The sequence below is a fragment of the Dama dama genome, chromosome 20, assembly GCF_033118175.1.
Source record: "Dama dama isolate Ldn47 chromosome 20, ASM3311817v1, whole genome shotgun sequence".
NCBI lineage: Eukaryota > Metazoa > Chordata > Mammalia > Artiodactyla > Cervidae > Dama > Dama dama.
Window position 1 is genome coordinate 101,348,012 of NC_083700.1, and position 26,168 is coordinate 101,374,179.

Genomic DNA, 26,168 nt, shown 5'->3' on the forward strand with positions numbered 1-26,168 from the left:
TTCTCTGTCGTCCCCTTCTCCTCTTGCCTTTAATCTTTCCCAGCATCAAGGGCTTTTCCAGTAAGCCAGTTCTTCACATCAGGTGGCCAAAGTATTGTAGTTTCAGCATCAGTGTCAGTACTTCCAATGAATATTCAGGACTGATTTCCTTTAAAATTGACTGGTCTGCTCTCCTTGCAGTCCAAGGGACTCTCAAGAGTCTTCTCCAACACCACAGTTAGAGAAAAAAAGCATCAATCCTTCAGCGCTCAGCTTTCTTTATAGTCCAACTCTCACATCCATGCATGACTACTGGAAAAACCATAGCTTTGACTAGATGGACCTTTGTTGACAAAGTAATGTCTCTGCTTTTCAATATGCTGTCTAGGTTGGTCATAGCATTTGCTAGAGGGATGTTATTGGAAGACATAGGTGATCTCATGCATCATTCGCTGCCCCTGTCTGAAGTACCACATGAAAAAGTTCTTTTCAAGTAATGCTTTGCCTCCTGTAAGGAACTTACATATTTTCTTCTTCTCTGGTTATAATGACTCGACAATGGACCCTATCTCCCTTTTCTCCTTGGCTGCCCAGAGTCTCAGATATCAGTGTATAGCTGAACTGTGGAAGCACTGTAAGCCCTCGTGATTGTTGTATCAGTGCTCTTTCCATCTCACCAGTCCTGACCTCCTGCCTTATCTACACTTTCCTTTGTTCTGATTTGTCATTCTTATTTACAGATTTTTTAATCTGGATTTATAGCTTGTCATTCTTTTAAAAATATTTATAAAATTTTATTATAGTGATATTGAAGTTTTTATAGAACCAAGATGAAAATGAAACAAAAAAGGAATAAATTTATAGAATATACTTTTTAGCTAGCTGTTGAACTCCCTGCCCTTCCATGGCATGTCAATATGTCTGAGATCCTGCCATTTGAGCAACCATTATTTGAGTCTTTCAGAGTATTCTATGAAAGTAGAAAGTGGGAACTTTTTAAGACTGCATCAGCAAACACCCAATGAAAATTAAGGTGAGGTCATGAAGGGTGCCTGCGATCAGTATGCCAGGGGCAGAGCACACCTGCAGGAGAGGGAAGAAGGCTACAGAGACACTGGTCACTCTCTCAGACCCTCACCCAGGGTATGGACACCTGCGAGGTGGCTGGGGAATAAAATCTGGCAGTAGGGAGCCAGGATTCAAGTGCAGGCCCTATCTCTTAAGCACATAGGACCTTAACAGGCCACCCTCCCCCTGCAGTCCTTAGTTTCACTCACTGGAAAGTAAGATGGCTGGTGAGACAAAGTTCACAGTGACGTCCAGCTTTGAAGTTCTGTCTGTGCTCTTGGGGAAAAGGGCCCTGCAATGCCCTCAGAGCCCAGAAAGCCTTGGCTGCCCAACTTTCAGCTGATCCTGGCAGGGCAGACATACTTGGGGCTCCCCTCTGACCAGCTTTGCCCCTCAGTTTGACAAGGACCTCTATTCTGAGCCCCTTCTAGGGTATCCCTGGGCCACTGACTGGACAAAAAAAGGCTGGAAAGTGGAGGAAGCTTCCAGAATGACCTTCCAGGTATTGCTTAGTGGCTCTGGAGGTCACCCTGTGTTAGACTGTGAACCACCGCAGGGATGGTGGTTTTAGCTTTTTCATTAAACACCAGGCTTGGGAGGTAGGTTAGCGACAGTTGGCAAAGCCATAAGCCTGGATACCTTCAGAACTCAGGGCCAGAGAGAGAGAGAGAAATACTAACCTGAGAACAGTCCCTCTCATAGAAAGCTCATCTCCAGATGACCAACCAGCTCCAACTCTTGCACTGGCCACGGGACCAGCTGGCATTCATCCAGTGGCATCCATGTCCATTTTCATGTTGGATGCACTGCAGCTCGAGATGAAGTTGAGCCAGGAATTGCTATTATTTCATAGATATTATTTCATTTCATAGGTGACGCAACTGAGGCTTAGGGAGCTGAAACCCATTTAGAGTCGCTCTCTGAGCAGAGACTAGAATCCAAGCCTGTCATCCCTAAGTGCCCCCATGGTTCCCAGAGTCTATTCTGCTCCTGACGCCCCACAGAGCCACAGTCTTCAGAACCACAGTGGACATTCAGAGTCACTGGCTCCTCTGGAAATGTGGGCAGAGGAGGTGCCAAGAGTGCTCTGGTGCACAGGGTCCGGGGCTGTGGGCTTGGGTTGCATCTCCCTGGTTAACCTTTAGGGATCACACCAGGTCTCACTGGAGCTGCATGATCTGTGGATGAGTTGCAGTAACCCTCTCTTCTCTTCTCTTTGTGTGTGTATTTCTGTGTGTGTGTGCTTTGGTCAAGTAGAAGAGCGTGAATTCCCCTCCGTGACCATTCATCTCCAACACCAGACAAAAGGGCAGAAGAGTTGGAACGGAGCTGCCCACGGCACCCAGCGTGGCTTCTCTTGTGCCGGGACCAGGGATGCCTGGACCATGCTCACGGCCATCTCTAGCCGTCCACGGATCGCATAGCACACAGGGGACTTGTGGGGGGCCACTTGCCACTGCCAACTGAAACAATATGATGGCGACTCTGACATCCTTCATGACGTTTCCACAACAGACATTCAGGCAGAAAGTGCTGGTGCATTTTCTGTCTGTGAAGTAGAGGGCCATGCCTCACCAATGTGAATAGTCTGGGCCCTGATGACCTGACCTGAGTCCACTTGTAGCCAGTGACACTTGGAAAAAAAAATTTAAAAAACTCCCCAAACCACCTTGGGTTTGACTTCCGTAGCTCTTGACCAATGTTACCCAAGCCAGACGCCTCCTTGGGACGTTTGAATTATTCATAAATGTGGCCTGCTCCGACCCTCCCTGAATAGCATCTGAAGTCCTGTGGAGGTCATGGATCCTGAACAAAGTGTCAAGGGCACCAAGAAGGCTGAGGGAAGTCCCCGGAAGCGGCTGACCAAAGGAGAGGCCATTCAGACCAGTGTCTCATCCAGCGCCCCGTACCCTGGCAGCAGCACCGCCGCCACTCAAGAGGGCCCCCTCCAAGAGCTACTAGCCCCGCAGCCCTTCCCAGGCCCCTCGTCGGTTCTTAGGGAAGGCTCTCAGGAGAAAACAGGCCAGCCGCAGAAACCCCCCAAGAGGTCCTCCCTCGAAGCCTCGGTCCACATCTCCCAGCTTCCGCAGCACCCTCTGACACCAGCATTCATGTCGCCCGGCAAACCCGAGCATCTCCTAGAGGGGTCCACATGGCAGCTGGTCGACCCCATGAGACCTGGACCCTCAGGCTCTTTTGTGACCCCTGGGCTCCATCCTCAAAGCCAGCTCCTCCCTTCGCATGCTTCCATCATTCCTCCCGAGGACCTGCCTGGCATCCCCAAAGTCTTTGTGCCCCGTCCCTCCCAGGTCTCCCTGAAGCCCACGGAAGAGGCACACAAGAAGGAGAGGAAACCACAGAAGCCCGGCAAGTACATATGCCAGTACTGCAGCCGCCCCTGTGCCAAGCCCAGCGTGCTCCAGAAACACATCCGCTCACACACAGGCGAGAGGCCCTACCCCTGCGGCCCCTGTGGCTTCTCCTTCAAGACCAAGAGTAACCTCTACAAGCACAGGAAGTCCCACGCCCACCGCATCAAAGCCGGCCTGGCCTCGGGAATGGGTGGTGAGATGTATCCCCCAGGGCTGGAGATGGAGAGGATCCCTGGGGAAGAGTTTGAGGAGCCCACTGAGGGAGAAAGCACCGATTCGGAAGAGGAGACGGGCGCCACGTCCGCACACCCCACAGAGCTCTCCCCGAGGCCCAAGCACCCACTCCTGTCCAGCAGTTTGTACAGCTCCGGGAGCCAGGGCTCCAGCCACGAACGCTGTTCCTTGTCCCAGTCCAGCTCGGCCCCATCGCTCGAGGACCCCGCTCCCTTTGCGGAACCCTCATCTGAACACCCCCTGAGCCATAAACCTGAAGACACCCACACGATAAAGCAGAAGCTGGCCCTTCGCTTGAGTGAGAGGAAGAAGGTGATTGACGAGCAGGCGTTCCTGAGCCCGGGCAGCAAAGGCAGCACCGAATCTGGGTATTTCTCACGCTCTGAGAGTGCCGAACAGCAGGTCAGCCCCCCAAACACCAATGCCAGGTCCTACGCCGAGATCATCTTTGGCAAGTGCGGGAGAATCGGGCAGCGGACTGCAATGCTGACGGCCACCTCCACCCAGCCCCTCCTGCCCCTGTCCACCGAAGACAAGCCCAGCCTGGTGCCTCTGTCCGTGCCCCGGACGCAGGTGATTGAGCATATCACCAAACTCATCACCATCAATGAAGCCGTGGTGGACACCAGCGAGATAGACAGTGTGAAGCCCAGGAGGAGCTCGCTGTCACGGCGGAGCAGCATGGAGTCACCCAAATCCAGCCTCTACCGGGAGCCACTGTCCTCCCACAGCGAGAAAGCGAAGCCCGAACAATCACTGCTGAGCCTCCAGCGCCCACCCAGCACCACCCCCCCTGTGCCTCTGCTGAGAAGCCACTCAATGCCTTCTGCCACCTGCACCCTCAGTACCCCCCACCACACCTTCCGAGGCAGCTACTCCTTCGACGACCATGTCGCCGACTCGGAAGCCCTGAGCCGCAGCAGTCAACTGTTTACCTCCCACCCCCGGATGCTCAAGCGCCAGCCGGCCATCGAACTACCTTTGGGCGGAGAGTACAGTTCTGAGGAGGCAGGGCCCAGCAGCAAAGACACAGCCTCCAAACCTGTAGATGAACCGGAACCCAGGGAAAGTGACCTCACCAAAAAGACCAAGAAGGGTTTGAAAACGAAAGGGGTGATCTATGAATGTAACATATGTGGTGCTCGGTACAAGAAAAGGGACAACTATGAGGCCCATAAAAAGTACTACTGCTCAGAGCTTCAGATGGCAAAGCCAGTCACCGTGGGTGCTCATGTGTCTCCGGAGGCCGAAAAGAGCCAGGCTGAGCATGAGCCCTGGTCCCAGATGATGCATTACAAACTGGGGACCACCTTGGAACTCACTCCACTGAGGAAAAGGAGGAAAGAGAAGAGCCTCGGGGATGAGGAGGAGCCGCCCGGCTTTGAGTCCACAAAGAGTCAGTTCGGCGGCCCTGGGCCTTCAGAGGCTGTGCGGAACCTTCCCTTGGAGTCCAGCAAGTCACCAGCAGAGCCGAGTAAGTCAGTGCCCTCCCTGGAGGGATCCGCAGGCTTCCAGCCAAGGACTCCTAAGCCAGGATCCAGTTCAGAATCAGGGAAGGAGAGGAGAACCACCTCCAAAGAAATTTCTGTCATCCAGCACACCAGCTCCTTTGAGAAATCTGACTCTCTGGAGCAGCCTGGCGGTTTGGAAGGGGAAGACAAGTCTGCGGCCCCCTTCTCATCACCCCCGCCCGCCCCACACGGACGCTCGGCCCACTCCCTGCAGCCCAGGTTGGTCCGCCAGCCCAACATTCAGGTTCCCGAAATCCTGGTGACCGAGGAGCCTGACCGGCCAGACACAGAGCCGGAGCCGCCCCCGAAGGAGCCGGAGAAGACAGAGGAGTTCCAGTGGCCCCAGCGCAGCCAGACGCTTGCCCAGCTCCCAGCTGAGAAGCTGCCACCCAAGAAGAAGAGACTGCGCCTGGCAGAGATGGCCCAGTCATCGGGGGAGTCCAGTTTTGAGTCCTCCGTGCCTCTGTCTCGCAGCCCGAGCCAGGAGAGCAGTGTCTCGTTGAGCGGGTCCAGCCGCTCTGCCTCCTTCGAGAGAGATGACCATGGAAAAGCTGAAGCCGCCGGGCCCTCGTCAGACACACGCTCCAAACCCTTGGGCACCCACATGCTGACTGTCCCCAGCCACCACCCGCATGCCCGTGAGATGCGGAGGTCAGCCTCAGAACAAAGCCCCAACGTCTCCCACTCCACCCATATGACTGAGACACGCAGCAAATCCTTCGACTATGGCAGCTTGTCCTTGACAGGCCCTTCGGCACCAACTCCAGCAGCTCCAGTGGCCTCAGCAGCCCCACCAGAGAGAAGAAAATGCTTTTTGGTGAGACAGGCTTCTCTGAGCAGGCCTCCTGAAACCGAGCCAGAGGCCACCCCCAAGGGAAGACCGGAGAGTGAGGAAGCAAAACCCTCATCCAGTAAATCTTTGGCCAAAGGCGCATTGCCCCTAGTTTCCTCTGCAGCTGCCTCACACAGCGGGCACCCGGGAGGCAAGAGCCAGGTGCAGGACAGACCAGCGCTGGGGGCCACTCCACCATACACAGAAGCACTGCAGGTGTTCCCCCACCCCATTGCTCAGCTCCCGTTGCAGGAGAAACCCTACCTGCCCCCACCTGTCTCCCTTTTCTCCTTCCAGCACCTCCTACAGCCTGAGCCAGGACAGTCTTCAGAGTTCTTCCCCACCCAGGCCATGTCCAGCCTGCTCTCCACACCATACTCCATGCCCCCACTTCCTCCCTCCTTATTTCAAGCCCCCCCACTTCCTCTCCAACCTACTGTTCTACACCCAGGCCAACTCCACGTCCCCCAGCTCATGCCTCACCCAGCCAACATCCCATTCCGACAACCCCCTTCATTTCTCCCCATGCCTTACCCTGCCTCCTCAGCACTTTCTTCTGGGTTTTTCCTGCCTCTGCAATCCCAGTTCACCCTTCAGCTTCCCGGTGAAGTGGAAAGCCACATGCCCCAGATCAAAACTAGCCTGGCCACACTGGCAACAGGAACCCCTGGCCTCTCCCCCAGCACAGAGTACAGCAGTGACATCCAGCTGCCCACTGTGGCTCCCCCGTCCAGCTGCTCAGCACCCACATCAGCCCCCCCGCTGGCCCTGCCTGCCTGTCCAGACACCATGGTGTCTCTAGTTGTGCCCGTCCGCATCCAGACCAACATGCCGTCCTATGGGAGTGCCATGTACACCACTCTCTCCCAGATCCTGGTTACCCAGTCCCAAGGCAGCTCAGCAACTGTGGCTCTTCCCAAGTTCGAGGAGCCGTCATGCAAGGGGACGTCTGTGTGTGGGGCAGATGTGTACAAGGTCGGGCCCAGACTGGCGGGAGTAAGTGAAGAGCAGAGCAGAGGTTTCCCGACTCCATTCCTGAGAGTGCCTGTGACATTACCTGAAAGAAAAGGCACTTCCCTGGCATCAGAAAGTGTCTTGAGCCTGGAGGGGAGTTCATCAACAGTGGGAGGAAGCAAGCGTGTCCTTTCACCAGCTGGCAGCCTTGAACTTACCATGGAAACCCAGCAGCAAAAAAGAGTGAAGGAAGAGGAGGCTTCTAAGGCAGATGAAAAATTTGAACTTGTGAAACCATGTAGTGTGGTGCTTAGCAGCACCGAGGATAGCAAGAGATCAGAGAAGTCCCACTTGGGCAGCCAGGGCCAGGGCAGGAGGGAACTAGAAACACTCCCCAGCCTGTCCTCAGATCCATCTGACCCAAAGGAAATTCCTCCCCTTCCTCAGCCTTCATTGCCCCATGTAACAGCCTCAGGCTCAGAGGCTTTGAAGGAATATGCCCAACCATCTGGTAAACCTCACCGAAGAGGATTACTCCCATCGAGTGTGAAGAAAGAAGATTCCAAGGAACAAGCTGACCTCCCTCCACTGGCACCTCCCAGCTCACAACCTCTGTCAGAAACACCCCCCAGACCAGCCAAGTTGCAAGAAGGTACGGACTCAAAGAAGGTACTGCAGTTCCCCAGCCTCCACACAACCACTAATGTCAGTTGGTGCTATTTAAACTACATTAAGCCAAATCACATCCAGCATGCAGATAGGAGGTCCTCTGTTTACGCTGGTTGGTGCATAAGTTTGTACAACCCCAACCTTCCAGGGGTTTCCACTAAAGCTGCTTTGTCCCTCCTGAGGTCTAAGCAGAAGGTGAGCAAAGAGACATACACCATGGCCACAGCTCCACATCCTGAGACAGGAAGGCTTGTGCCATCCAGCTCCCGCAAGCCCCGCATGACAGAGGTGAGTTCAGTCTTGTTTTTCCTCTACTCACTGATTGTAAAAGCCTTTGTTGAGCTTTTAAAGCCACATTCTCCTCAAGGTCCATTTACAAAACGAGAGCCAGCTGAGTGGGCAGATTTCCTCTCTATCAGCTGTGACTGGCCACCTTATTTATTGGATTTCTTTGTCAGTGTCCCGCATATCACTGGACTAAATGCATTTCAATAAAATAAACTTTAAAGTGACCCACGTTCCCATTAGCTTCCATTGGAATATCAAAGAAACAATCTCATCCAAAAGACTGAGTTGAAAAACCTTGCTGATGGGAATGCCTGCCACAGTTTGAGAATTTTAGGCTACTCCAACACATGTTTCTTCCTTATAGTGTTAGTCTTTTCCCGCTTTTCTTATTCTCCACATCTACTATTTCTGTTCTCTGGTGCCACTTGAGACTTTCTCAGAGAGTCTAGAGTTTGACAAAAAAGACTCCTGAAATATTCTTCTTTTCTTTTATGTGAGTAGAAGAGCAAATAGAGCTTAACTGTAGTATCCCTCTTTACCAGTAGGTGACAGTTCCACAGCTTGACTCATCTATGCTGGTGGTAGTGCACAACACTGGCTATGCTCATGTTTTCTCCTCCATTGCCTCTGACTTGAGGCTGCATTATGAGGCATAAAATCTTGATCTCTGTAAGTTCAGGGAAATTGATATTTGATAATTCCAAGTTTGCTTCAGACTGGTGACACCTCCCTATCCTGGTGTCACCTTGTCAGGTGACAAGGCCAGCATAAGGATTCAGGCCATGATGTGCTATGCTGACTTGATGTTTGTGGAATAACAGTTGGTCTTATTGGTTGAGTAGCCTCACTGTGCCAGGCATTGTTCTGGGCACTTGAATCCAGTTGATGTTCATCACCGCCTGTGAGGTAGCAGTACCATTTCCATTCTGTAGATGAGGGAACTGAGAGTCAGAAGGTGAGAGAGGTCCAGGGCACATGGCAAGTATTTGGCAAACCCAGAATTTGAACCCAGACGTGTCTGACTCCAGAGAGTCTATTTTCTTCTTTCAATTATTCGAGGAAAGAAGACTGTAAAAGTGACTACAAATTTAAAGATCTCTGTTAGTAAGTCTTTAGAACAGATCCTTTGACCAAATAAATCCCCCTAAACTAAATCCTTATTGTAGATAAATGAACAAACTATGTTCATTAACTTCTATATTTGCATCCTCCTCTTTTATTGAGTGATGCTTGTGCATTGACTTTCTCCTTAGCTCGCCTGGATATTTTTCACCAAACTGTTTCCCAAATTTATTCTCTAAATATGCTTGTCAGTCTACAGACATCCTTAAATGAGGTTTCCACTTTTGCTATAAACATCATGACTAATCAGTCTCCTCTGTCTCTTACTGGCTGTGGCTACTCCCAAGATGCTGTGGTAATTATATTCATACTTAGAACTTATAGTGCACCTACTATGTACCAAGTACTATGCCCAACATGACTTTTTTCCTCACAACCACATTGATAGGGTTCTATATCATTATTTGATGGATAAAGAGACCAAAGCATAAAGAAGTCAGGTAACTTGCACAAGGTCCCAAACATAGTAAATGGCCTGGATTCAAAACTAGATCTCACTCTAAAGTTCTTTTGGATGATCTGAACTGCTCCTCTATTTTAATGACTGAACACTGAAAGGTAGTGTAAGAAAAACAAAGAATTAATTTGGCTTAACTGGGTTTGACAACCATTTGTTTAAAATGCTGCTTTCCTAAAATGAGCTGCAACTTTTTCCTGGAATGTATCATTTGGTTCACTTGGATCAGCTGGTAAAGAATCCGCCTGCAATGCAGGAGACCTGGGTTCGATCCCTGGGTTGGGAAGATCCCCTGGAGAAGGGCATGGCAGCCTACTCCAGTATTCTGGCCTAGAGAATTACATAGACTGTACAGTCCATGGGGTCACAAAGAGTCAGACATGACTGGAGACTTTCACTTAAACACATAAACTTAGCATATTTCCTACCAGAAGCTCACCAATCTGGTACATTACTATAACTGCATAGCTCATTGCTTGATGCCTTTCTACAATCATCCCTCTCTCTGATCTCTGCTTGCATATATCCAGTGATGGGGTGCTCACCACCCCTTAGTACAACCCAACCCATCTTTGGATAGTACTTTAAGAAAGTTCCCTATTATACTGACCTGACATTTGTCATCCCATAGCTTCCATTCACTGTTAGTAGCTCTGGAAAAGCCCTTTGGGCAATATCAGCATTTCAAAGCTCTTCCTAACCATCTTTATGCAGGTCTAGGCCACCCAATCAGGTTTGAGTTTGGTCACATACATTTTTTTTTTTCCCCTGTTTAAGCCATGGAAAATCCCAGGCTTATACAAGAGTTCACGTTGCAGCCACATTTCGTTCCCTAAGTTTCTCCTTCCTTTTTTCTCCTTGGAGATAATTTTGACAACTGCATGCACTGTTGCTACTTAATATAGATTTAGAACAAGGGCTTAAGTGCCAGATTGCCCAAATTTGAGTTCCCCAATCCAACCAGTCCATCCTAAAGGAGATCAGTCCTGGGTGTTCATTGGAAGGACTGATGCTGAAGCTGAAACTCCAATACTTTGGCCACCTCATGCGAAGAGTTGACTCATTGGAAAAGACCCTGATGCTGGGAGGGATTGGGGGCAGGAGGAGAAGGGAATGACGGAGGATGAGATGACTTGGATGGCATTACCGACTCGATAGACATGAGTTTGAGTAAACTCTGGGAGTTGGTGATGGACAGGGAGGCCTGGTATGCTGCGATTCATGGGGTCACAAAGAGTCAGACATGACTGAGCGACTGAACTGAACTGATCTCACTTACTAATTGACTTTGGGTCAGTTACTTAGCCTCTCTGTGCCTTGCTTTCCTCAGCAGTAAGACAGAGATAATAAGCTATAAGATAGAAAATCCTTAGCTCATAGGAATGCAGAGATAATTAAATGAGTTAAAATATGCAAGGTGTGTTTAGAACAGTGGTTGGCACGTTGGCACTTGATAATCACTATCTGTAGTTACTCACATTATTATCTTTAAAACTTAAAGTGGATCCCTGGTCCCCTGCTCAGTTCCAACCACGTTTCCTGGTAGTGTCTGATGCCACCAACACCAGCCTCCTCCAGCTTGGCTCTGACATCACAGCTGGTTGTAAGACAGAAGGCATCCATCAACCTGAGGGAGGCCTCTTGGTCATTCCATGGATGGCCCAGATGGCAGGCTGAGATTGAAGTTAAAACAGCATGCTCTGAATACCCATGAGTATTGCATAAAAACAGATATCTTCTGCCGAAGCGGCAGACCATACCCTCACTTGGTTTCCACTCCCCATCTCCAATTCTGAAGAGATTGTCAGGAGTCACTGAATCATTGAAATTGACCCTAGAATGAATCTCTAAGATGGTCTAATCTTGACTCTGAGCCTCAGAGAGGTGAAGTAGTCCACCTAAGGTTGGCTCAGCATGCAGTGGCCTACGTGATGCTAGAACTCAGATTCCTTGATTCCCAATCAGCTACTTTTCTGTTCAGCCCCTTGTAGGATCAGGTGTAGTGGCTGAAGCAGGGACTTCAGTCCTTAGGTTGTCCCAGCACCAGGAGACACAGTTGCTGCTCCTACTGGCTATAAACAGGGCATTTCTTCCTGACCTTAATGAAATGGCATGAAGTAGGATGAGAATATCACTGCCTGCCCCAGCCTCCAGCCCCCAGCCCAGCATCACTGCTCCCTATTAAAGGTGCACCCACCCCTGCCACCATCAGAGGATCCAGGGGACAGGTTATCCAGCCAGCTCTTAACACCAAGGCCTATAGCTCATGGAGAGAATGGGTTCCCTAAAATGCTCACCCCCCCAGACACATGCTCATCAGTGGACAGCGCAGCCTCTCTATGTCCAGCTCTGGCAACAGTGTGGGGTGGGGTCAGGGCCTTCAGGAGACCTGCTTTCTGCCCCTAGAAATGCCCTTGACTTGCTGTGTGGCCTTGACATTCTGATGTATAAAGGAGAATTGGGCCAGTTAATCTTCAAAGGTGAAGTCTTCATTTCTGTATGCAGCATTCCTCACACAGGTTGGCATGACCCGGGAGACCAAGATGAGGACCTGTACCCAGAAGCCCCTAGACTAGTGTGAAAAAAGAGAGGAAACGCAGCTCTTGTGGGAAGGCCTGGTCTTCCCCTGAGAAAGGCCTGGGAGAGTCCCGGTTCTGACTTCACCTCTGAGGATTCGTTTCTCTTCTTATGTAAAGTGGGGCTAGTAGCACCTTGTCACCAGGTAGGGCGAGGATGAAGTGAGCCACGGTGAAGCGTGGGCATCATTCCATGACGACGTGTTAACCAGCCGTGATTTTGTCATTCCTGCGGTGGGCCAGGTTCGCCTCCCTTCGCTGGTTTCCCCGGAAGGACAGAAAGAGATAGCTAGAGTGGAGAAAGAAGAGGAGAAGAGAGGGAAGCCGGAGGAGGACGCTCCCGCCTCCAAGAGAGGGGAGCCGGCGAGGATCAAAATCTTCGAAGGAGGGTAAGAATTATGTTTGGTTTGCAGTGTCTGCTCTCCATGCAGTAAGCGCTCGCGCCTGCCCGCAGGCTGGGGGTGGTGCCTGCATTCTGTGTTCAGAACGGTGGTCTGTGTTCAGAGGTGGTGAGCATCTCATCGGGCAAGGCTGTGCCCACAGGAGCCCTGGGCTTCCCGCCTTCCGGGAAGTGCCATTGTTGCAGGACTTGCTGTCCACCTCTGTTGAGGAACATTGGCTCCTTGGTGGGGGGTGGGGGACATCAGGTGTATGCTGGGGACTGGAGCCGTCTGGGTTTTCCCCCAGCCCCTCTTGCCTCAGATGCTGGCTGGGTTCCTAGACCCCACATTGGGGTTGATAGTGACCCTCCTGGGTCCTATGCAGACTGCTGTCTACCTTGGTGCATGTACTGCAGAAGTCACCTCTGTCCTGCCTAAGCAGCCACGGCAACAGGTCTGGTGTCCCATGGGCTCTGCCAGCTGGGCTGTTTACAGAGTTGATTGTGCACCGCACTCATCGGTCTCTGGGTCTCTTCTCGGACTGGCCAGGTCCAGGGCTCACCAGTTGGTAAACATTTAGAGTAACACTCCTGGATTTTCACTTTTGGTGCTTTGTGTGTGTAAACCTAATGACTGAAACGTCTCAGAACTCTCAGCTGTGGGGCTCTCGGGGCTCCCAGCAGGGTGCCTGCTTCCAGGCCGGCTCTGTGGACGTGTCGTGCGAGCTGTGTTCTGTGTGACCACGTGTGTGCTCCCTGGGCTGTGGGCGTCTGTACGCAGGTCCCGTGGTGTCTGTCTCAGGGTCCTTTGTCTGTGTCCCCCGTGTAACCAATGAAGTCCTCTTCCTACCCAGTCCTGAGGGATAATGGCGTGGAGGAAAACCTGCCTCCCAGGGAGGAGGGTCCCCAGGAACCCGTGTCCCCAGGAGCATGGAATGTCATTGGGGCCTACAGTCCTCCAGCACTTGCAGGTGCCCAACTCACAAGGCCAAAGTGGGAGGTGCCGGGTTCCTCTGGAGCACTGGGAGAGGAGGCAGTGCCCAGCTCCCAAGGCCACTGGAGGGCATCCTTCGGTACTGGCCTGCAGGGTCTCCCAGGAGAAGGGGTGTTTGAAAACTGAACTTGGGGACTTGTGTTGTCACAGCAATAGGGAGGGGAGTCAGGGATGGCAAGCGTCCTGCAGTGGCAAGGACACGTCCCCAGAGGGGAGAAATATCTTGTCCAGAGTTCCCGTAACTGCTCCAATTGAAAAACACTAGACCAGCGGGTTTTCAAAACACTGTCTTTCCACCTGGGGACTGGCGGGTTTCCTCTTCTGCTACTTGGTTAGAGCGCCCCCGTGTGTCTCTGTGTTCACACATCATCGGATCCTCCAAAGGCCACGTAAGACTTCACCCCAGGATTGGTGGATCAGTCACAGCCTTCTCCCCGCAGCTTCAAGGACCATCTGTGGGGTCCCAAAGGCGGCTGAATGTCAGCTGGCGTGAACAAAGGGGTTTGCTTCTGTCGTGAGAGGCAACATTCCCCAGACTGGAAATCTGGTTCCCCGAGGCAGCTCCCTGCTGCCCTTGTTCCCCCGGAAGCCTGAGCCCCGAAAAGGCAGCTGGCAGGAGCCTCTCCCCAGCCCAGTTAGTTCACAGCTCCAGTGGCTTCCCAGAGTCTCTGCCACACGGTCTACCTTCAGCTGAGAGGTGAAGGCCACGTCTGAGTCCTCTTCTGCTCTTCCTGCAGTCAGGCCAGGGGTCTCCACTCTAACCCGCCCCCACGGTTCCATCCAGGTCATCAGTTAGTCCTGTCTGCTCTGTTCAGAATCTCCCTGTCTTGCCAGATCCGGCATCCCTGCCCCAGAGTGGCTGTCCCACTAACCAGTTCCACTGGGACAGTCCCCTCACCTCTCCAGCTCTGCCTCCCATCTGTAAAAGGGGGTAATTACATACTTTGTGGGTTGCTGGGGGATCCTGTGCTGCCCTGTGTAAAGACCAGCACAGTTCATGGTGCTCACAAATGGGTATTGGAGTATTTTTTCATTTTTGTGTCCATCGTTTTGATCCCCTCCAGGATAATCTCACCCTGTCGACTGTGAAGAACATCACCCACACTCTCTCCACTTGTCACATCTAATTTCAGCACTTTGGTAGGGGGAATGGGGTTATGTAATGCCACCAGTCAGGTCACCTTCTCCCACAGCCCCACTGTCCCATCTGGGCCCGCACTGTACCTCCCACCCTCGCTTCTGGTGACCCCTCAATATTTACGGTTCTTTGGGGGCTGGTGTCACCTCCAGGAGAGTTTGCAAATGTGGACTTGAAAGTTTGGGGTTGTCACAGAACTTATGAGTGCTCTGTACCAGAAGATAACCAGAGCCAGGAGGGTCAACTGTGATCCTGCTCTCAAGGAGGCTGGCTCAGGGGTAGCAGAAGGCCTGGTGCTGAGGTGTGGACCGTCAGTGTTCAGATGCTCAGAGCAGGCAGGGTCCCTTGGGCCCAGAGTAGCCAGAGAGGGCTTCCTGGAGGAGGTAGGCTAGGCCTAGAGGGTATATGAGATCGGGACAGGCAGAGAGGAAAGGTGAGTCAGTCGGCAGTTGGGGTGTCCTAGTGACTCATACACTAGGACAGTCGGACTAGTTTCCTGTGACCTTGAGTGGTCTCCCTGGCCAGTGTTGTCCGCCTCCTTGGCTAAACTTCGTCCCTGCACCAAGAGCACAAAATCTGAATCTTCAGCTAGGACCTTACTCCTGAACTGTAGACCTTTGCTTCTGATGCCTCATGGGCACCTCTGCCTGGAAGACTAGGGCACCGCAAACTCAGTATGTGCTGACCAAGCCCTACAGTTAGCACCAACAGCATCTCCTTCCACCTTGGGAACCAGATCCTTCGGCCCGAAACAGCTCTGTCTCACCTCCATTAATAAATCCTGTCAACTCACCCTGTGAATCCGTATCCAAAATCTGCCCATTTCTCCCACGTTCCAGCTCAGACCACTGCTGAGTTTCATCTGGATCATCACAGTCTCCTGCTAGAATCTCCCTTCCGTTCTCACCCATTATCATGTATTCTTAACCCAGCAGCCAGAGCGATCCCGTTTAACATCAAGACCCTGCCACTCCCACTCCGCACCCTCCGCAGCCCTCCAATAGCTTGTGTGTGCTAGCCCCAGGTCCTCCCTGACCTCTGCCTGCCCCTCCACCCCTTGCTTCTCCTTTTTCTTTTAAATAGGTCTTTAAAATTTTTTTTTATTTATGTATTTATTGACTGAGCTTGGTCTTCACATGAGCTTTCACTAGTTATAGCAAGCAGGGGCTACTCTCTAGTTGCAGTACATAGGCTTCTCACTGTGGTGGCCTCTCTTGTTACGGCTCACGGGCTCTAGAGTACAGGTTCAGTAGTTGTGGCGAACAGGCTGAGTTGCCTCAGAGCATGTGGAATCTTCCCAGACCAGGGACTGAACCTGTGTCCCCTGCATTGGCAGGTTCCTACCCCTTGCTTCCTGTGCTCCAGCCAAAGATCTCTTTGCCTGCCATGCTGCTACCTTAGGGCCTTTGCACTTGCTGCGCCCTCTGCCTTGAACACTTTTTTCAGAATCCCACAGCTCACTCACTTCCTTCAGTCACCCTTCAGAGAAGCCTTACCAGGTCATCCTCCCCTGTGTACCCTCCTCCAGCATTTCTTATCCAGCTTCCCTTCCCCGCTTTATTTTTCCCCAGTCACTAGTTTCTTCCGTTTCCCCCTCCAGAACACGCATCCTGTGAGAGGACAGGAATCGTGCTTTATTCATTGCTGTATCCCCAGTGCTGAAAATGGTGACTGGCATGAGGGCAGCGCTGGTGAATGTTTATTAACTAAAGGAATCTCCCTTTACCTGAGACCTCAGGTGAGGGGCTGTGTCCCTGAACTCAGCAGCTCCTAGAATCCATGAGCAGTGGAAGCTCTGGGTCTCAGGAAGGAGGAAGGACAGAGTCAAGGCCAACCCACCAACCTGAAGTCAGACTTGGCCTGGGAAGGTGAAGTCAGGTGGCTTCGGCTATGGGGCAAGTACCTGGGGCTGGGAGCCAAGGGTGTCTGCTTGCTGTCCTGCCCTGCAGGTGTTAGAGGTAAAAATGAAACAGGATTCCAAAAAGGGCTGGCTCATGGGTTACCAGCTCTTTGGCCAGTGCCTGCTCTGAGTAGATCCCTTGTGTCCTGGGGGCCAGAGAGGAGTGGTCCTGGGCACCCAACTCTGGAGACAGGCTGCTGTCCTTCCTGGGTGAGTCCAGGCTATCAGGGCCATGTCTTCTTTCTGACTCAGTGCCTTGATCTCTCTTGAATTCTCAGGCTTCTCCCTGGAGTGTAGATATGCAGCTTTGAGTGTGGCCCCTGTGGGCCAGGAGCAAGTTGTCCAGCTCCTATCACATGTGCACACACTGGGTTTTGTTCTCTTTCTATTTCTCCCAAACCCTGTTGTTCCATCTCTCCTAGGGAATATGACCTGGGCTTTTGTGGATGCAGAGGAGGGTGGGATATTGCAAAGTACAGGTGCGACATTCAATGGCCCAGACCAGGGAGATGGCGGTGGAGATGGGGGTGGAGCTAGAGGATGTCTGGTGAATTGAATACAAAGGGTGAGGACGAGAAGCTTGGAATGGAGAAAGACTGCCAGGTTTCTGGCTCAAGGATATTTGAAGCTGCCATTTACAGAGATGGGCAGGGGTGGAAAGTAGAGTAAGAATGAGGTTTGGGGAAGGAGAGACCAAAGCTTGGTGGACAGTGTTCACTTTGAGATGGCAGTCGGACATCCAAGTGTTCAGGAAGTCATGTGGCAATTGGATATCTGAACCTGGCCTTCAGAAGACAGGAAAGATACATTTGAGATATGCGTAGATATATGTAGATATGCACATTTTTCAGTGCATAGATGGTATTTAGGATGATGTGACCAGATGACGGATCACTTGGGGAGATGGAGAGAAAAGAATAAGGCATCCAGGATGGAGCCGGGATATGCCAGAGGACAGGTAGAGATGAAGCTCAAGAGTCTGAAAAGGAAAAGCCAAAAGAATAGAAGAGACCCGGCAGAGTGAGAAGTCCTGGAAGACAAGGGCAGAGGGAGTTCAAGGTCAGCTGTGCTGAGGACCATTTAAAGGCCAAGGACAGGGAGGCCAGGCAAGTGTCCATAGGATATAGCCACATGGGGGTCACTGGTGACCTTGATGGGAGCTCTTTTGGGAGATGGAGTTCTGAAGGTGGCACATGTAAACCTGGCCCAAGAGGCTGGTTATGGAGGGAGGGAGGGAAACACAAGGAGTTGAGGGGCGGGACCTGGACACATGTGTGAAGCTGAGCAGGCGGTATTTACGAGGAGAGATCCTCAGTAGGCTTGTGCTGCTAGGAATGATTGACAGTAGTGGTGGGCGGGGGAGGGCTTGGCAGATGATGATGCCGAGAGAGAAGGGGGTGAGTGCAGGCAGAGTCCTAGAGGAGGTGCAAGGCATGGGGCCTGATAAGGGGGTGCTTCTCCTAGAGTAATGGTGCCGGGCAGGGGGAGACAGATGCTGGCGCACGCGGGCAGAACTGATGGTTTGGGTGGGGGAAGAGGGGAGGGTTCTCTCGGCCCCCATCCAGACCTCTTCTCACTGTTCCTAGATACCTACAGTCTCAACAATAGATCTGGGAATGGCTGTTTTGAAAAAAAAAACCAAGCAGGAAATGTCTGTTTCTAGGAAACCACTTACATTCTTGGGAAAGTTATTCCTTTGTAAAGATTATCCTCCAAATAGATATCTCAGATGTTAAGCAGTCTAGTTAGATCAACTCTCCGTGCTGGCCTAGCATCTTTCTCCTGAGCACTCAAAGGACTTCCCAGGGAACACTCACTCCAGGCATTAGACAAAACTGATTATGTCACTGTGAAACCCAAGTAACCGACAGTTTAAAAAAAAAAAAATAGAAAAGAAAAGACATATTGATCAAGGGGCAGACTGAGTGTCTGAGTCTGCTGAGGCCAGAGTCCCCAGAGCCTTGAGGATGGTCAGGGAAGACCTAAATGCATCCTATTAAAATTTAAAGGAGAATCCATTTCTCAAGCTGATTTGGCCTCTGGTTGCTATAGGGTCTAAGGCAGCAAGGGGCTCAGCTGAGGGGGTGGGGGTGGGGAAGTGGAGTCCCCACCCCAGCATGCGATGGCCCCCGGCGGCTGCATTGAGAACCCGGCATCCCCTGGGCCTGGACCACATCTGCCCGAGTCTCCACCTGCCTCCTCCCTGTCCTGGGGGATCCCCTGTCTCCTGTGGGGGAAGCAGCCTCTTAGCAAACAGTGGCACACCCTCTCCCTCTTTCTTTCAGTTTTTTTTTTTAATTTATTTTTTAAAATTTATTTTTATTCATGTATTTATTTGGCTGTGCCAGGTTTTAGTTTTGGCATGAGAGATCTTCTGTCGTGGCATATAAACTGTTAGTTGGAGCATGTGGGTTCTAGTTCCCTGACCAGGGATCGAACCCAGACCCCCTGCACTGGGAGTGCTGAGTCTTAGCCACTGTGTTTATTTTTATCTAAATTTTAGATGCACAGAGTTGAAAAAGCCAAATGTCTCTATAAATTTTGTTATGGAAGACGATAGTACCCTTCTTTCCCCTACAATTTCTGCCCTGCCCCACCCCCACCCCCAGAAGCAATAACTTTCATCTCTTCTAGTTGATTATCTTGGCTGACCTTTGTATTTCTGAATAATGTGCCTGGGTTGCTACTCTTGGGCTTTTCAGCTTTAGGTGCTAGCTAGTGACTCACGAGCCTTTCTCCAGTCCACACGTGACCCCTCATCCCCTATCCTCTCATCAGAGTCGTACCATTTATGCTTCACAGCTATGTTATATGATACTTTTGCTTTCCTATACAACTTTTATTTTCTCTAGGAATAAAAGTTGTACGTGTGTTAACTTCATTAGTTTTCCATATGCTGTGCTGTGCTTAGTCGCTCAGACATGTCCAACTTTTTGCAAACCCCATGGCCTGTAGCCTGCCGGGCTCCTCTGTTCACGGGGATTCTCCAGGCAAGAATACTGGAGTGGGTTGCCATGCCCTTCTCCAGGGGATATTGCCAACCCGGGGATCAGACCCAGGTCTCCTGCATTGTAGGCAGATTCTTCACCAGCTGAGCTACCAGGGGAGCCCCAGTTTTCTATATATTTATTGTTAATTCAACCCCCAAATTCTCACTTCACAACTCTCCCCTGAAGATGTTCGGATGCATCGGGTCCTCTGTAAATCATCTTGCAGACACAGTCCCTCCCTGAGGGATCCTGCGGGACAGGCTGCCCCCTCAGCCTGGAACACAGCTGCCACCCCAGGGCTCCCTCACTCTCACCCTAGAGATTCTCTTGCCTCCTTTGCTGGATCGCCTCATAGCTGTACATCTTCCTTTTTCCTGGTTTACTTCCTTATTTTCACAGAGACCATCCTTCAGCCAATCTTCTTGAGAAAGGGCCCGTGAGAGGTGAGCTTTTGCAATGCTTTGCATGATTGAATTGACTGAATTGTTTTTATTGTGTTCCTCAGTTGACTCAAGTGTCAAATTCCTGTGTTGGAAGTCATTTTCCTTAAGAGTTTTGAAAGTGTTGCTCCCTCATCCTCAAGCTTCTGGGTTGTTCTCAAGAATTCCAGATCAGTCCTAATTCTTGTTCCATCCTCTGCGACTGTCTGAGGGTCTTCTCTTCCTCCTTAGAGTGGTGACTTCTCAAGCATGGGTCTCGGTGTGGAGCAGTTTTCATCACTCGCTGATGCTTTCAATCTGGCAAGTCAGGGACTTCTGCTTTAGGAAACTTTCCTGAATGGTTTCCTTGAGGATTTTCTCTCCTCTGGTTTTCTCTCTCCTCTCTGTGGTACTCCTGTTATTCAGGCATTGAATAAGTCCTGGCTCGTTCCTCTAATTTCTACACCTCTCTGCCGAAATGCCCATCTCTTCATAGTTTTGCTCTCCTTCCTGGGGACCTCTATTTTGTCTTCCAACCATTCGTGTTCTCATTTCTGCTATCACATTTTTAATTTTCCTTGCATGTTCCTCTTACATTAATAGTATCCTTCTTTTTTGTTGAGAATATCTTCATTTATGTACTTTTGTTAGTTAAAATATTCCCTGTTATTTAAGTTGAATGATTTTTTTTAATGTTTATTGGAGTATAATTGATTTGCAGTGTTGTGTTAGTTTCTGCCATACAGCAAAGTGAATCAGTTATACGTATACATATATCCGTTCTTTTTTATATTCTTTTCCCATATAGGTCTTTACAGAGTATGGAGAAGAGTTCCCTGTGCTATAAGTATCTATTAGTTGCTGTTAGTTATCTATTTTATATGCAGGAATGTGCATGTGTCTGTCCCAGTCTTCCAATTTATCCCTCCTCCTCTTTGCCACCTTGGAAGCAATACGTTTGTTTTCTACATCTGTGACTCTATTGTGTAAATAAGTTCATTTGTACCAAGTATCCTATTCTTATTTGACTGATTTCAGGCCTCTCAGAGGCTATTAATGTTAGTTGTTTGGTCTTTAGTGTTCTTTTCCCCTTGATTTCTGTTTCCATTATGTTCCCTTCACCCTTGTCTTTGTTTAGTCTCTTCTCTCAGGTATCTGATAACCTCTGGTGTCTTCGCGTGTTAAGATCCGGAGGCTCAAAGATGGCTGGGCACCTGAGTGGGAGAGCAAGGCTTCCCCGAGACTAGGCTGTTCTACCGGGGAGGCTGGGGTGGCAGAGTCTATGTCTGTCTTCTTGGGTGAAGACTCCAGTCTCCCACCTGAAGGTGGCAGGGTTCATTTCCCATAGTCTGAGAGCCACAGAAAGGAAAAAAGGTGGGAGGAAGGGTGAAGGGGAATCTCAGCCTCCAGTGATTCATTCACCCCATCCCTTCATTTGTTTGCGATTCCCCTGTCCTGCCATCACCTGGCCTGAAGTCCCCCTCAAAGGCTGTCCATCTCACCCTTTGCAGAGAATAAACCTCCAGGCTTTTTCAGGAGTGATCTCCTGGCTGCTGGAGTTGGGGAAGGGGTGAGGTCTGACTGCTTCTAACAGGACTTTCCACTAGTTTTCCATATCTTGGTTCTCCCTGTATGCACCTCCAGAGTCCTTGAGGGGCCCTGTGGCATAAGTCGAGTTTATTCTCATATAACCTGCTGTCAACTTAGATTCCATTCTGTTGAGTCTACAAAGTCTTGTTCAGCCATCCATCTCTTTCCAGCCTCCAAAACTGCATTGCCAGTTTCCTCTCCTGCTCTTCTCTTCTTTGTGTGTTTATTATGCCGAGAGAGAGAAGGAAAGGGAAGGGAACCATAAATAAAGACGGTTTCCCTACCATCTTTAATAACAGATGACGAGTAGGGTTGTTTTTAAGTATGTTTTAGGCACAGAAGTCTTTCTTCCAAATAACTCTTCAGAGAAGGTCACCCTGCAGCCTCCCCCATAGGTCCCTGGGGCTCCGATGGCACTTCCCTGAACTTCTGGGCTCAGAGGAGCACAGGGGAAAGTGTTGGTGTTCCAGAAAGTCTGAGAAATCTTTGGGCATTGGCCTAAGACACAGTGAGATTCTAGGCCCACCTCTGGCAATTACTGGCTAGTCCCTAAAGCAGGCTCCTTAGTGAGAACTAAATGTAAGATTTTATGGGCTCTTTATTATGGCATGTAGGAAGTGCTTAGCAAAGGGGCTGCTGCCTTCCTTGCTTCCTTCCCCCTTCACTGTTCTTTCCTTCCTTCCATCTTCCTTTCCTCCCACCTCCTTCCCTCTCCAGCATGGCTATGATCTTCCCTGGGCTCCAGTGGCCTTTCTCCTGAGGCACTAGAGAGCTGCTGAAGGTGTAAGCCAGGCGGTATCTCTAACGGCTGTGTGTGACCAGCATATCAGGAAGGTGAGAGTTGGAGACTAATCTGTGGACAATGAAAATGAAATCAAAAAAGAAAAATGACACATGGGTTGGGCAGATGGAAAGTCTGACACTGGGGTTGAGCATGGGTCCACCTGAATTTTATTATCTGCAAATCATAGGAAATTTTACCTTTTCCATCTTTGGGCATTGTTTGAAATGAGGCCTCCAACAAGGAGGGAGGTAAGTGGGGTGAGTCCTGGAGCTGGAGACTTTGGGCAAATCATCTTTTCTCTCTGGATTGCACTCTTTCCCTTGGTAATTGGAGGATGTGGGAAAGGGCTGCGGTCTTGAGTCTGGGCCTGGGGGCTGCATCCTGACTCTGCCTTTACTAGCGCTGAGGCCTTGGGTAGGCCTTTGCTCTTTGTGAGCCTGGCTTTCTCATCTGTAGCATGAATGGTTGCCGTGTGGCTTGGGTCAACCATCTCTGGCTCTCGTGACGTGATGTGCGGGATCTTTCCAGCTCTTGTCAGTCAATGAGCTGTTTCAGCTCTGCACTCAATACTTGAGGAAGATGTTGCTCAGAGACAGTTTACAGGGAGAGGTCTGAGGGAAGGGCCTATGCAGGCTGCTGCAAGTCCTTGTCCCTCCCTCAGAGGAGCTGCCTTCTCTAAAGGTCAGGAAATCTAAGCCGAGCTCATCTGCAGGGTGTCCCTGCCTGGGCAGAAGCCCTTGACAGTGTGCCCCAGCCTGAGATAAGATGTCTGTTGGGAAAAATTTCCTCTCGGAGCCCAGAGTTGGGTGTTGTGTACTGCTTGCCTGGACACATACAGGTGAGGAGATGAGGGGGCCAATAGACATATCAAATCTCTAGGACCTGCCAGAAAAATGAGGAGCTTAGGAAAATTAAGACAGAGTTGGTCCGGAGTCTCTTGGAGGAGGGGTCCCTGCTGTGGTCTGTCCCCCAGAAGCATCAGCTGCTCCTTGCTGCCCACAGTGGGGAAGGCCCAGCCTCTGGGATACCCTCCAGAGGCCACATCCTGCCACCTGTGCCTGCCCACCTGGGTATCTTCAATCATGCTCTTCAGTGCCTCCCTGGAAGTGGAGGTACCTCTCTGTGCCACCGTGAATGTTAAATAGAATCAGCTGTCCAGGGTCTGGCCCACCCCCTCCCGCTGCACTGCCAATCAAAGGGGATGAGTGGCATCTTTCAGTCCCACCCTCTGAGCAGAGCCCTGTATCTCAGTTGAGCAGAACATGGTGACAAAAGCATAACTTTGGCATCAGCCAGACCTGGGTTCAAATCCTGGTTCTGCCACTGATTAGAAAATCACATAACATCTCTATGGCTCAGGTTTCTCATATGAAAAACGGGAGTAATAATAGTACCTGTTGAGCAAAGCTGCGACTTAAAGGAAATGATGTTTGTACATAAGGTACCCAGCATAGTGTTGGACCTCTTAGTCTGCCATGAATGATCAGTGTTTACTTACATGACAGCCTCTTCCAGTAAGGACTCAGCTGGTGTCTCCCCCTTCTGCAAGCACTCTGTGGTAGAGTGTGAGCGCTGGAGCCAGACCCGCTGCGTGGGACCCCTGGCTCTGTCACGGCGAGCAGTTGGTCATAAGTGAGTTAGGTAATTGCTCTGTGCCTCAGCTTCCTCATCTGCAGGATGAAGACGGTAACAGCAATTATGTCTCAAAGAGTTCACATGAGGCTTAACTAAGATGCCACATGTAAAGAGTTGACAGTGCTTGGTGCATAGTAAGTACTTAATCAAAGCCAACTGTTCTCATTATTTCTAAAGGGTCCCTAGAAATCAGTTGATCCAAATTCCTGACTTTGCCAATGAGGAAACCACAGTCCAGGGAGGCATTAACGCAGCATAGGAATAATGGAAGCCAGCCTCTTGGGCTTCACTCAGAACATGCCAACGGGAAGAAGGGAGGAAGGCTGTGTGGTTGAGTGTGTCTGAGGGCACAGGATCTGTGCCATGTCGCCGTGGCCATGCTGATGGCAGGGAGGTGGCATTGTGGTGAATCAGGCCGGGATTCTGACGCACTTCCAGCTCCCATGAAAAGAGACGTTTGACTCCAGAGGATCCCTCGTGTTCAAGAGCTAACAGGGTGGCCTGGTTGGGGGCCACACCCTAGTGGTTTAAGGAGGGCCTCCCCCACCATCGGGTGGACCCTACATGGAGAGTTAGAGCCTGACCAGACAGAGAGGACTGACGTAGCCTTGGATAGAAGCAGCATACCCTGGAAAATTCAGGGCTGATGGTTCATGGGGTTGGCAATTTGCTCTTAAATAGTTCCGGAAAAAAAAATTTTTTTAGAATTATACTTTCAACATGTTTGTGATTGTTTCAAAATAAAAACTTAAAAAAGAGAACGAACCAGTTTGGCTCAGAAGAAAGGAGACCAGGGAAGCAAGGAATTGAGGAAAGAGTTTAAAAGGGCAGAGGCTGTCAGGGACCGCCGGGCAGATCTCCGAACAAGCAGAATCAGCCAAGGCCAAGAAAGGAAGCTAAAGGCATCAGATCAGAGAAAGAGTGGGGCCTGAACTCCAAGCAGAATGTTGGATCTGTGCTGTGGATGGGCATCCTCTGTCACCATGGGCGGCTTGCAGACCAAAGAAGGACAGCCCAGCTGGTGGGAGGTGTGTCCTGAGGCATAGCAGTCAGCAGACGGCAGACTGGTCTGGAGCCTGGGTACCAGGGGGCAGGCATGTTGGGCAGGCCGGTTCCCAGGAACATGGTGAGAGCAGACACAATGGACACAGGAGGCAAAACAAACGTAAGGCAGTCAGGGAGAAGCCAGGCTGTGAGCAAGGCCTTATGACCCACTGGCAATGCAGCTGGCAGACTGGGGCCAGGAGGTGGCCAGCCAGGGGCCAGGCCAGGCTTCTGGGAACTGGAGCCAGGAGCAGACAGGGCACTTCCCCGGGGAAGGCTGCGAGGAGGAGAGACGGCCGGCAGGGCAGAGGGTGGAGAGGCTGGTCCGCCGGCTGTGCTGTTCAGCTGGGAGGCAGGACCTTTAGGGGCCCAAGGGGACAATGTGTTCACCCAGCGGGTCCAGTTGGGCCCAGGCTGATTCAGAAAGAAGGGGAGCCACCCCCTAGCAGGGAGGAGGAGACCAGCTGCCATCAACTTTCTAAACATCAGCAGATGCAGCAGTCAGGCTGTCTCTCGGAAGTGTCTGAGACTGCTTAGCTCGGGAGCTCAGGCCCAGACTCTACAAACCACGATTTTTCTGAGCTTTGTCACCTCCCAGCGTCTGCCCTCTGTTGGTTTTGATTTCCCCGGCAAGTGGTAAACCCTTCCCGTGAGGAGGGCAGCCGAGGACATGTGTCCTCCTCTTCCTCGGTGGTCAGGGGTCGGGAGGGAGGAGTGGAGGGGCTGAGAGGAGGTGGTGGCTTGGATGGGTCTGCACCAGGGGAACGGAGTGTCCCTGGGGAGCCAGCCATAGGCTGAGCGGTGTCCCAGGAGCTCCAGCTGAGGCTGAAGGAGCCAGCGTGCTGTGGATTCATACAGGCTGGGCTGTCCCCCATCTGGACTCCAGCAGGGTGCCCGTGGGGTCTTGTTGCTGCAGGAAAGGGCCCAGCAGTGATCCACGGATGCCCCCACGCTGGTCCAGGCTCTTTTTCTTCCCCCTTCTAGGGGCCAGAGTGCCTTTAGTCAGCCAGCCCTTACCTGAGGCGGGGGAGAGGCTATTGTGAATGCACTGGGGCCTCGCCTGGGGTCCGGCAGGACAGGGCATCCATCGTGCTTGCTCAAATCCTCACCAAAGAATCCTCACCCTTCACCCTCTTCCTTGGGTCTCCTCTGCCCAGTGTGCCAGGAAGGGCCGTCCCAGCGGAGACAACACGCTAAAAGCAGCCAGCTGGGCTCCCCAGGTGTTGGACCTTC

At 51.2% G+C, this 26,168-nt stretch overlaps 1 protein-coding gene across 3 annotated transcripts in view; it reads left to right on the plus strand.

The window, feature by feature from the left end:
- HIVEP3 (HIVEP zinc finger 3) overlaps positions 1–26,168 on the plus strand; it is a 533,741-nt gene that overhangs the window by 472,554 nt on the left and 35,019 nt on the right. For all 3 annotated transcript variants that reach the window (XM_061122237.1, XM_061122235.1, XM_061122236.1), the window contains 2 exons: positions 2,305–7,907; positions 12,306–12,451. In XM_061122237.1, coding sequence (XP_060978220.1) covers positions 2,847–7,907; positions 12,306–12,451 — 5,207 coding nt within the window. In that variant the 5' untranslated portion in view covers positions 2,305–2,846. The remainder of the gene's footprint in view (positions 1–2,304; positions 7,908–12,305; positions 12,452–26,168) is intronic.